General features: G+C 42.3%; 1 protein-coding gene across 2 annotated transcripts in view; it reads right to left on the reverse strand.

Moving 5' to 3' along the window:
* SUPT20H (SPT20 homolog, SAGA complex component) overlaps positions 1 to 12,948 on the reverse strand; it is a 99,442-nt gene that overhangs the window by 69,030 nt on the left and 17,464 nt on the right. For both annotated transcript variants that reach the window (XM_073662562.1, XM_073662561.1), the window contains exons 4-8: positions 11,829 to 11,887; positions 9,898 to 9,964; positions 6,885 to 7,011; positions 6,459 to 6,562; positions 5,112 to 5,228 (exon numbers count right to left, since the gene is read on the reverse strand). In XM_073662562.1, the coding sequence (XP_073518663.1) occupies positions 5,112 to 5,228; positions 6,459 to 6,562; positions 6,885 to 7,011; positions 9,898 to 9,964; positions 11,829 to 11,887 (474 nt within the window). The remainder of the gene's footprint in view (positions 1 to 5,111; positions 5,229 to 6,458; positions 6,563 to 6,884; positions 7,012 to 9,897; positions 9,965 to 11,828; positions 11,888 to 12,948) is intronic.

The following is a 12,948-nucleotide window of genomic DNA, read 5'->3' on the forward strand; positions in this document are numbered from 1 at the left end:
ATTTTTCATGAGGCTACAACTTGCGTAAATGCTAGTGTTGATTACGACTGATTACAGTAGATTTATTGTACCCCAGAATGATAGCAATAAAAAGAAATGTTGATTGCATAGTTACAAATCTCGAAAAAAAAGTGACAAAAAAAAAAAAATTATAAATAAATTTGGCTTACAACAAAGTTCTGAATGTTTTTCACGCAACAAAAAAAACAAAAACCCAACATACTATAGACGTATGGTATTGGCAATCACCACGATGAAAATTGGTTATGGTCTTAAGGAGTTAAAGGGATTATCTAGTTTAGAAAATGCATTATTAGATATACTAGAAAGGGATTCAAAGTTAAAGGTGCCGTATAAACTTAGCAAATAATCACAGGATTGGGTAATTAGTTTCTGATTGCAGGAAGACCTCAGTGTCCTGCATGGCCACCACCACCACTTTATACATTGTGAAGGGGACCGCCAGAGATAGATATATAATGAACTGGAGACGTCCTACAACCAAAGGATCATCCAAAGAAAACAGATAATGTTGATCAATGGGTGTCATGGGGTCAATGCAAAAAAAAAAAATTATATACAGTGGGGAAAATACGTATTTGATACACTGCCGATTTTTCAAGTTTTCCCACCTACAAAGAATGGAGAGGTCTGTAATTTTTATCATAGATACACTTCACCTGTGAGGGACAGAATTTAAAAATAAAAAGCAGAAAATCGGATTGTATGGTTTTTAAATAATTAATTTGCATTTTATTGCATGAAATAAGTATTTGATCACCTACCAACCAGAAATTATTCTGGCTCTCACAGACCTGTTAGTTCTTCTTTAAGAAGACCTCCTCCTCTGTACTCATTACCTGTATTAATTGCACCTGTTTGAACTCGTTACCTGTATAAAAGACACCTGTCCACATACTCAATCACACTCCAGCCTCTCCACCATGGCTAAAACCAAAGAGCTGTATAAGGACACCAGGGACAAAATTGTAGACTTGCACAAGGCTGGGATGGGCTACAGGACAATAGGCAAGCAGCTTGGTGAGAAGGCAACAACTGTTGGCATAATTATTAGAAAATGGAAGAAACACAAAATGACTATCAATCTTCCTCTGTCTGGGGCTCCATGCCAGATCTCGCCTCATGGGGTAAGGATGATTCTGAGAAAGGTCAGGAATCAGCCCAGAATTACATGGGAGGACCTGGTCAACATGAAGAGAGCTGGGACAACAGTCTCACACATTACCGTTAGTAACACACTACACCTTCATGGATTAAAATCTTGCAGGACACGCATGGTCCCCCTGGTCATGGCAGCACATATCCAGGACCGTTTGAAGTTCGCCAATGACCATCTGGATGATCCAGAGGAGGCATAGGAGAAAGTCATGTGGTCAGATGAGACCAAAATAGAACTTTTTGGTATCAACTCCACTCGCCATGTTTGGAGGAAGAAGAAGGATGAGTACAACTCAAAGAACAGTCCCAACCATGAAGCACGGTGGGAGAAACATACTTTGGGGGTGCTTTTCTGCAAAGGGGACAGGACGACTGCACCGTATTGAAGGGAGGATGGATGGGGCCATGGATCGCAAGATTTTGGCCAACAACCTCCTTCCCTCAGTAAGAGCATTGAAGATGGGTTGTGGCTGGGTCTTCCAGCATGACAATGACTCGAAACTCATAGCCAGGACAACTAAGGAGTGGCTCCGTAAGAAGCATTTCAAGGTCCTGGAGTGGCCTAGCCAGTCTCCAGACCTGAACCCAATAGAAAATCTTTGAAGGGAGCTGAAACTCAATGTTGCCCAGCGACAGCCCCAAAACCTGAAAGATCTGGAGAAGATCTGTATGGAGGAGTGGGCCAAAATCCCTGCTGCAGTGTGTGCAAACGTGGTCAAGAACTACAGGAAACGTCTGACCTCTGTAATTGCAAACAAAGGTTTCTGTACCAAATATTAAGTTCTGTTTTCCTATTGTATCAAATACTTATTTCATGCAATAAAATGCAAATTATGTAATAATCATACAATGTGATTTTCTGGATTTACTTTTAGTTTCGGTCTCCCACAGGTGAAGTGTACCTAAGGTAAAAATTACAGACCTCTCCATTCTTTGTAGGTGGGAAAACTTGGAAAGTCGACAGTGTATCAAATACTTGTTTTCCCCACAGTATATACACACACATACAGTACAGACCAAAAGTTTGGACACACCTTCTCATTTAAAGATTTTTTTTGTATTTTCATGACTATGAAAATTGTACATTCACACTGAAGGCATCAAAACTATGAATTAACACATGTGGAATTATATACTTAACAAAAAAGTGTGAAACAACTGAAAATATGTCTTATATTCTAGGTTCTTCAAAGTAGCCACCTTTTGCTTTGATGACTGCTTTGCACACTCTTGGCATTCTCTTGATAAACATCAAGAGGTAGTCACCGGAAATGGTTTTCACTTCACAGGTGTGCCCTGTCAGGTTTAATAAGTGGGATTTCTTGCCTTATAAATGGGGTTGGGACCATCAGTTGTGTTGTGCAGAAGTCTGGTGGATACACAGCTGATAGTCCTACTGAATAGACTGTTAGAATTTGTATTATGGCAAGAAAAAAGCAGCTAAGTAAAGAAAAACGAGTGGCCATCATTACTTTAAGAAATGAAGGTCAGTCAGTGCGAAAAATTGGGAAAACTTTGAAAGTGTCCCCAAATGCAGTTGCAAAAACCATCAAGCGCTACAAAGAAACTGTCTCACATGAGGTCCGCCCCAGGGAAGGAAGACCAAGAGTCACTTTTGCTTCTGAGGATAAGTTTATCCGAGTCACCAGCCTCAGAAATCGCAGGTTAACAGCAGCTCAGATTAGAGACCAGGTCAATGCCACACAGAGTTCTAGCAGCAGACACATCTCTACAACAACTGTTAAGAGGAGACGTTGTGCAGCAGGCCTTCATGGTAAAATAGCTGCTAGGAAACCACTGCTAAGGACAGGCAACATGCAGAAGAGACTTGTTTGGCCTGAAGAACACAAGGAATGGACATTAGACCAGTGGAAATCTGTGCTTTGGTCTGATGAGTCCAAATTTGAGATCTCTGGTTCCAACCACCGTGTCTTTGTGCGACGCAGAAAAGGTGAACGGATGGACTCTACCTGCCTGGTTCCCACCGTGAAGCACGGAGGAGAAGGTGTGATGGTGTGGGGGTGCTTTGCTGTTGACCCTGTAGGGGATTTATTAAAAATTGAAGGCATACTGAACAAGCATGGCTACCACAGCATCTTGCAGCGGCATGCTATTCCATCCGGTTTGCGTTTAGTTGGACCATCATTTATTTTTCAACAGGACAATGACCCCAAACACACCTCCAGGCTGTGTAAGGGCTAATTGACCAAGACAGAGAGTGATGGGGTGCTATGCCAGATGACCTGGCCTCCACAGTCACCAGACCTGAACCCAATCGAGATGGTTTGGGGTGAGCTGGACCGCAGAGTGAAGGCAAAAGGTCCAATAAGTGCTAAGCATCTCTGGGAACTCCTTCAAGATTGTTTGAAGACCATTTCCAGTGACTACCTCTTGAAGCTCATCAAGAGAATGCCAAGAGTGTGCAAAGCAGTCATCAAAGCAAAAGGTGGCTACTTTGAAGAACCTAGAATATAAGACTTATTTTCAGTTGTTTCACACTTTTTTGTTAAGTATATAATTCCACATGTGTTAATTCATAGTTTTGATGCCTTCAGTGTGAATGTACAATTTTCATAGTCAAGAAAATACAGAAAAATCTTTAAATGAGAAGGTGTGTCCAAACTTTTGGTCTGTACTGTATATTATAATATATAAATTATATCTTGCTATGGGGTAAACCTCTCACTACTGGAACATAATTAGGACTTTTCCCACCTCCACTCACAAGTAACACTAAAGTCTGTACATTCTCATAATGACTCACTTTCTTCCCTTCCACAACTACTGCCCCAAGCTTCAGAGCAGTAAATCATACATCGCATGGAACATTCCTCAGGGCCAGCACAGGGCCTTATAATCCCTACTGAAAACGAAAAAATCCATACTAAGGAAATATTTTCATTTTTAAATATTGGCACCATCCTTCAATGCCGCCTCCCGTCCAGAAAGAATATAAGTTAAATGGATTACACAAGTGGATCTAACATTCCAAGATACATGAACTTATGGACTAATGTACGGCAACAGTCACCACTGATGGAAAAAATATGGTAGTGTTCATACTTGTTTCCTAGAACTTCATGCCTGAAGAGTCACGCAGGAAATTGATTAGAGGCTCACTGTTTCTAATAAAAATACAACGTATTGCTGATATTAGGTTTTCTATTCGACGGAAGCGGACAAAGGAGAATAAGAGACGACACCTCTTAAATCACCTTATGAAAGTCTATGAATTCACAATGCAAACTACATAGAAAACTCACATCTGTATGCATCGATACAGAAGAAGCTTTTGACTAGAAATAAAAAGGGTATTCTGGAAATAACAAATAATCAGTTATCCACTGGAAAGGCAGTGACTCCTAAACACAGCCAGACTCCTTACAGAGAAGGCAGAGATGGTTTATTACAGCCTCTGCCTTCCCAAGCACTGGCGCTAATAGTGCTTCCTTCTCTGGACCCAGTGGTCATGTGATGGCTGGGTGTAGGGAAGAGTCCCAAGAAATGCAGATCAGCTCTGCTATACAGCCAGGAAGCGGAATTTCTCCCGTAACTGGGAATATATAGGGGAAATCAGGTAAAAAAATATGTATTTAAATGTCCCTTAAAGGATAAGTCTTATGATCTGAGTGGGAAATAAAGGGAGTTGGGAGGGTGACAGGTCCTCTTTAATCAACTTCGCTATAGGTAAACTTATTACTGGTCATCTATACAGGAAAACCGTATTAATCCCAGGAGTCAACATAATCTTATTTCTCCTCATTTTTATCTATTATTAATTTATAATTTAGATTACTATGGTGTTATGGTTCCATGAACGTCAGCTCCTACCATCCCGCAGCCAGGGACTGTCAGGCGCTGCTTGTATAATATATGAGACCAGAGAACCTGTTGCTCCTTTAATATTGATCATGTGCACCTGTAACGCTCACCTGCATGGTTGGCCTCAGAAGAACGTGCCTGGTTTGATACGTTGGTGACTTTAAGTTGCCAGATTGCCTGTAGTCCCGTACTTCAGCGATTACACACCCACAGTGGAAAATATTTACCTGCATAGAAATCATTTTTTAACCTCTCAATAGGTGAATATATCTAAATATTACCAACCTCCACCCCATTGCTCTTTTTCATACTTTGGTATATTGTGACCTAAGCATCTAGTCACCTCACATGCTAAGCCTGGCATTAGGGGTGTCATACTAGGTCCTTACCAAGGTCCCACTTCCTAAGAGTTCTCAAGATCTGGAATCCCAGGAACCTGAAGTTTGCACATTTTTATTAACCCAAGCCACCAGGAGTGTTACTATTAACCCCTTCACTATGCAGCTCATTGTGTTTTTTAGTTGGGAAACATGTCACTGTTATATAGGCATTATCTGACAGTACAAAAGTTTCAAAGGCAGTTCTTGTTTTTTTTTTAGGGCTTTAGCTTTCTCTCGATCCATGGGGACTTGATGGATGAATGCTCTGTAGGAAGGTCGATCTTGTGCAAGCCTAGATAGGTCCACCAGGGTCTTTTCCACCATTTCCTTGACAGTATCAAGCCATCGGGTTGCTGGTCTTCCTCTTTGCCTTTTTTATTCTTCTGACCATGATGTCCGTCTCCAGTGATTCCTCTTTGTACAATGTGGCCAAAGTAGTCAAGTCGTAGCTTGGTGATTCTTGCTTTGAGTAACATGTCTGGCTTGATTTGTTCTTCTGGCCATCCATGGTACTGATAACATCCTTCTCCCGCACCACATTTCAATGGCATCGATTATTCTTCTGTCTTGAGTCTATCTTCCAAGTTTCACACGCGCATGTTACCACAGACCAGACTATGGACGAGCCGTGTCTTTATCGCCAGTGAAGTGTTCCTCGATTTGAAGACCTTGTCCAAGGACTTCATTGTTGATTTTCCCATAGCTATTCTCCTATTGACTTCCGGTGTTGTCGCTGCATCTTGAGTGCATCAAAAGCAGGACTCGTGAAAATATTTGGGTGCACATCTATATAACAACTGCCTAAAAAATAGTGGAGGTGGGGGAACTTAATTTCTTGGTCAGCGACCCATTCTCTAAATCTGCCTAGATAGTGATAAAAGTTGAAAAGAGATAAAAACAAAAAAAGGTCCGTTATGCAGCTAGCTAGGACCCAAAGAATTAGAAAAAAAATAAATAAAAAGACACTTTATTGAGGAACTTTTGAAATCTGGATGTCCATATCTCATTTGTGAAACTGCTATGGTGGCAGCATACAATCATAATCTGTAGCCAAAAGGATATCAAAGGATTAAAAACCTGAGCCTTTTCCAGAAGGTCTACTAAAATCGGTGGCAATTCTTCTGCATCTATGTAGTCCAACAGCTCTCCTTCCTCATAAGGCAGCTTGATGGTTTCCGAATCTGCAAAGAAAAAAAAAGATAAAAAGCAGATTAACAGGGGGGTGGGGGATAATTAGATTCTACTTTTAAAAGATTTTTGCTCTATCTCAAAAAAGACATAATGAAATAAAACCATATGCATCTTCATATTAGAGTTAATCCCAAGCTATCAGCCATTTCAGTGCTGAAAAAGTCGGCAAACTTGTGTGGTTACAATTAGTTTCAAAAATCCGACAGCTTTGTATAAAAGCTACAGGACATGATCTCTAGTTCTACGAAGTTAGAGCAAAGTGAGAGAATCAAGAAGTCAGTTGCCATTAATTGTTTTCCATAATCCGAATACCTGATCCGTTCTTGCCCCGGAGCATTAGGGAGTAGCCTTCATTTCCAGGGTAGAGATTGACCACCAAGCAGGAGAGAGACTCTTGCGCTACGAGCTTCTCCAGAAGATTCACATTTCGTCTTAGGTTCTGAAGAAAAAAAAAAAAAAAAGAGAAAAAGTACAGTCTGTAATTTTAAGGACATCACAATGAGCATATAAAAAGTCAAGCTACAGAGTTAGGGTATGTGCACACGATGCAGAAATGGTCAGGATTTTTTCCTGAGCGTTTCTGCATCTCTCTGGCAGAAAAAAACGCATGCGGATTGTACATGTGGTTTCCTGCCAGGGACATGCGGATGTGAAGCGTTCTTCACTTTCATTTCCGCATGCGGGTTGACAAGCGCTTCCCAAGCGATTTTAGCATCACTTGGAAAGTGCTTGTCAACTTTACACTATATAAATCCATGCAACCGGCATGGATTTATATAGTGTGCGAATGTCAAAAAATAAAAATAAATATATACTTTACCCTCTGATGGCCCCCAGTGTCTTGCTTCGCTCGGTCCCGGCTGCCGGCAGTGAAGACTTTAGGACCTTCTGACGTCAGCGTCACGTGACCCGTCACATGACTCTGACGTCAGCGAAGGTCCTTCTTCATTCAACCCCGAAGTGCCGCGAACCAAGCAGGAGCGCTGCGCAGGCCGTCAGAAGGTGAGAATATATATATTTTTTATTTTATTCTTTTTTTTTTAATGGTACCTAGGTCTGGATGAGAGTCCTCTCCTCCACACCCGGGTACCATCCGCACATTAGACCGCATGAAAAGCGCATCAACATATACAGTGATGCGGATTCCATGCGGTCTAATGCAAGTCAATGGCGGCAAAAGAGCAGCGTTTCCGCAAAATTAATTGACATGCTGCAGATTTTTGACCGCAGCGTTTACGCTGCGGAAAAATCCGCATCATGGGCACAGCACATGCGGATTTCAATTGGGGAACATTGCTGCCCTTCTACCATGCGTTTTTCATGCGTTTCCGCGGCGTTTCCGCAACTGCAAAAACGCCGCGGAAACGCATGAAAAACGCATCGTGTGAACTCAGCCTAAGAGCTCATGAGTCCAAGCGTATTCAGCCTCTGACCACCCACCCGGCCTGACAGCTGCAGCTTGTACTGAGCAGTGTGAGGTCTCAGCAGTAGGGAGGACATTGAGGAGCTGTCAATCAGGTTAGGGGGGGGGCAGAGATTGAGACATGTTTTCAAAGTACGCCGGCCTCATCTTGGTTATGCCCAGATGCAGGGGATGCTCAAGTTGCAGGCAATAACATGAGGACATGGAGAGGCTGACCAAAAGAAGCCCATTTGCATCTGGAAGTGTTGGGTTGGATGAAGGACAGCGGAGATCGACAGGCACAGAAGGGATGCCCCAATGAAATCATTACCTGTCAAAGCATATTTTGCCAGGTCGGAGGAAGGAATTAATAAGTGTACAAATGGCACTCTGCTCGCACAGTATGGTGATGATGCCACTACATGAGGCATCAGAGGACTGTAGAATCCAGCAACGCCAGGGCATTTACTCTCCAGCATTCAGTGAACAAAGAGCTCCCTTTACTCACAGACATGTTGTAGTCTGTATAATTACCCTAGGTATAATGTCATAGTTAAATAGGGTTATATTTATGATGGATCTTTAGTTGTGGATTATATTGGAATCCGCAGTACAGCTGGAGGTGCATTAATATATGGATGAGATTACTATATAGTGTTGTGGACAAAGTTTCAGTAGAACATGGATTTTATTCATTAAAATCCCTGTGGTTTCTTAGCTAAGGAGTCCAGTAGGACATACAAATAGCTGTCACTGATTCTGGAGTCCAGTAGGCGGTCCTTCCCTGTATAAATGTGCATACAAACAGCTGTCACTGATTAAGACCACCCACTGGACCCCAAAGCCCAGAGTGAGCAGGATTTCAGTCAATACAAGGTATTTAGTTTCCCCAAAAAAATGTACTCCGCACAAAGGCAAGGATATATATTTTTTAAATGGTTTACTGAAGGCTAAATTAAAGTTTTTAAGGCTTAAGTACGAACACATCAGGTTAGAAATAAAAGGTGTCAATTCAACGATCGACAGCCATCTCTGTATAACTGTGCTAGCAATCACTGATAAAGCCGCCTGCCGGGGCTCACAATGAACATGGGCTTAAATGAATAAAATACAAGTTATCCTAAATGCTCAGCTCCTCCTGGAAGATCAGACACCAGGTTCCTTTTATAAAAGACGTTTTGGCCTCTGTTCACACTTGCATTTGACTTCTATTCTTCTGCGCCAAGATCGCTTTGACAGATGGATCCATTTTGAAATAGATCCCAATGACTTTGATTTGGCCCGTCAACTTACGTTCTAATATTTGATAACTACTATTTTTGCATTAAAAAAAAAACAATGAAAACCAACAGAAATCAGCAAGTATTTGACCTCACAAAATGACAAAAAAAAAAGAGAAAAGAAATAAAATAGCTGCACGTTCTTACTTTTCATTTAGGCTATAATATGAACAGGAAAAAAAAAATCTAAAGACCACCCGTGGCTACCTGGAGCCATGAGGTCACTGCCTGTCTGCATGTCCAGCTAATCGGGTCCATATGTGCCTCAATTAGTACCTAGGAGACAAAGTACATGCTTGAAATATTAAATTAATCTACACGGTGAAGCAGCAGGGGTAATGGTTTCCAGCGACAAACAAGGGGGAAGCGTGAGCTAGAGGTTAGCCCGACATTGAGAGGAGATGAAATCATATTTAATGGCAGGAGGAGAGGGAATCGCGCTCCGGACAGAGGTTTCCAATCTAATGCACAGGAGAAAAAGCTCATACTCCACTTCTACATGAAGAGCGTCCTCGCCCAAAAACCACACCGACACCTTGCACCACTTGTGCTAATAAAGCAGAATACTGTCACACGGGCTGAAGGACATTTCCAAAAAGTGTTATGTTCCCTAGAGTCATCTACAATGTTCCTGCCCATTTACCTTCACTTCCGGTTCTTTTTCACATTCTTCTATGTACAGGTCATACAGCTTATGGAACAAAGATTTCCTAGGGACAAAATAAAGACGACACACAGACATTATTATATAAAGCAGATATTATTCAGAAACTGGAACATGCATTATATATCACACACATCTGATGTCGAGATGACCTAAAAGCCACTAAACTAAAAGTGCACATTGCAAGATGTGGCGATTTTGTTTTTTTTTTGCAGAAATTGAGGACCAACAGTTTGGGCCTTGGGCCAAGTTCAGAAGGCCGTATCCAAAAACGGCCAGTCACATCTGCAAACTACAGATGTGATCGGCTCTGTTTGCTCGTCCATATTCTGTATGGATTCAGGACCAGCCTTCCATTATATGCACTATTCTGGTTTGTAAGATGGACTAGAACTGTTCATGCTGCAATTTCTGTAGAAAGTGACTCATAAATGGGAAACACGGTGGCTCAGTGGTTAGCACTGCTGCTTTGCAGCGCTGGGGGTCCTGGGGTCAAATCCCACCAAGGACAACATCTGTAAGGAGTTTGTACTGTATGTTCTCCCAGTGTTTGCATGGGTTTCCTTCCACATTACAAAGACATACTGATAGGGAATCTAGATTGTGAGGTCCATTGGGGACAGTGATGATAATGTCTGTATAGAGTTGTGGAATAATAGCGCTGCGGATCCCAGGCTGGTAGGAGGAGGTATTCGGTAGTGGTGGGCTCCGCTGACATTTTGTAAAAGCCCGGAGCCCCGCACTTTCTTCTATGCGGTGGACTTCAGGAAAATGGCTGATGGCTGATCTCAATTAGGCATGCGCTGCTTCCAGCATGAAAAGCATGGAAAGTGGGGGGCTCCAGGATGTCACAAAATGTTGGTAGAGCCCACGCACTACCGAATACCTCCTCCTACCAGCCAGGGAGTCTTCAGCATCGCCCCACTCTTACCTCCACTGGACACCTTACCTTTTACCCCCCACCCCCTCAAAATTTGGGATGAGTTTTATAATCCAGTGTGTCTTATAATCCGCAAAATACGGTAAGTGAATGATAATAATATTGACTCAAAAAGCTTGATGGTTAGCAGTCATTACTTCCCTAAGATCATTGCTGAGGTTTTTCCTCCTTGGCATTGTGTTAACAACACACCCTAATGCTCCAGACCAGAAAAATGCCTAAACTTCAGCTTTTATAGAAGATGTCACACTAGCTGATGAACAATTACTCAAGGACATTTGATTAGCAACCCCTGGCTGCAAATGACACTCTTAATTCCTAACGAACCTGTAAGGGTGTACTCAATATTTAATACACTGGTTTTGCACTTAGTTTTTGTTAAATTATGACTCCATCTGAGATTGTATAATTTTAAGACATTTTAAAAAGGAGCAGATTATTTTTTTTATGTCCCAATTTGCAAAATCATAGAATTCAAAGAGGGTGTACTTAGTTTTCTTCATGACTGTATGTAAGCATCTGCAGCATGATCTTGTGGGTCAGTACAGATGCTCATACAATAGAGGAGCCATCTATTATAACACAACTCTAAGAGGTTTCCAGATGAGGCTAAGCCCCCGCAGTCAGTCCGGTGTCACATTAGCGTGTCAGTGAGCGCAGCGCTGCGCGGTGACATCTGGCCCGTACACAGCAGCTTCTTACTAACACACATCTACTGGCACTCAGCGCTCGCTTCCCTGTGAACATAATTGGATTTCCATACGAGCAGCTGAAACCAGCCATAAAAAGCAGGAAACCTGAGAACTGGTAGGCAAGAAGAAAAGAGGTTTTAGCCTGAGAACCTTGTGGACCAAACTGTGCTCAGAATGGAAATCACCCAATGTGCATGGAACGGATACTTCATTGTCTACATGACAATACCCGCCACGTCCGTCACACAAGACTAATGGCAAGGAAGACTGGAAATCACCTCGACCCGGATGAATGCTTGCGTTTTGGAGGTCTCTGTCTGGCACTCTCGATGACATACTGGAAAAAAGTAAAAAGAAGCTCTGCTATAAATTTCATTACTGTCAAGTTTTTTTTCTCTCTTGGTCGGATCAGCATATTGTAGAAACATTTTTAAAGGGAATCACACATTATTTAAGCTCTGAGAAGAATTTTCCTCTTCTACGTGTGCTGAAAGTTAATATTCTTCATTTTTCAGTATGTAAGAAAAATGGGTTAACAGATATTCTAGGCATTGAAGGGGTTGTCTCCTACTTTATATTATCATAAAAATAGGCCTATGGTGGTCCTAAATAACAGAAACACCCACTTACCAACAGGACCCTGGCTGCTCTCAGGTACTAATGCCATTGTCCCCACCAGAATCCATGGTTCATTCTCTGGGGGCATTCAGGTGACCAATGCAGCCAATCAGTGGCCTGTGACTACCTGCCATAGTCACATTACATGTGATCCACAAGAAACAGTTTCTACTCGCTCTTCTGGCTTGGACGAAACATGACTGCTGCAGGGAATCAGAGTCAGCTCATGTCATAAAACTCCCTCAACGGAAGCAGTAACGAGGAGCAACCATGATGGGATTGGTAAGTATGAATGCTTCTTTCATTATTTTTAAAGAGGTTGTCCACTCCTTTTTGATTGGTGACCCATCCTCAATGTCTGATCGGTAGGGGTCAAACACCAGGCATCCCCACCGGTCAGCTGTTATCGGTGTCAGTGGCCGCCATCCAAAAGTACTTACTTGTAGAGCTGGCAGTCTTCTGATAGCGGCCACCACAGGGTACTACCAGAAGACTGGGCAGCTCAACAAGTGAGTACTTCCAGCCAGCGGCCGCCAACACCAAGAACAGGTGATCAGCGGGGGTGCCGGTGTCAGACCCTGACCAATCAGACATTGATGACCTATCCCATGGATAGGTCATCAAATCAAAAAGTAGAGGACAACATCTTTAAATAATAAAGTAAGGGACAAGCCTTTTAACATTTATTATCTGCCCACATGATAGGTGATAAACATTAAATTGCGAGTGCAGTGTTCAACCCCCTCCACCAGGACAGATGAGCACGAGTTCTGCAACAGA

The sequence above is a fragment of the Phyllobates terribilis genome, unplaced genomic scaffold (genome assembly GCF_046119375.1).
Source record: "Phyllobates terribilis strain yellow unplaced genomic scaffold, ASM4611937v1 Scaffold_2__4_contigs__length_985480577, whole genome shotgun sequence".
Classification (NCBI taxonomy): domain Eukaryota; kingdom Metazoa; phylum Chordata; class Amphibia; order Anura; family Dendrobatidae; genus Phyllobates; species Phyllobates terribilis.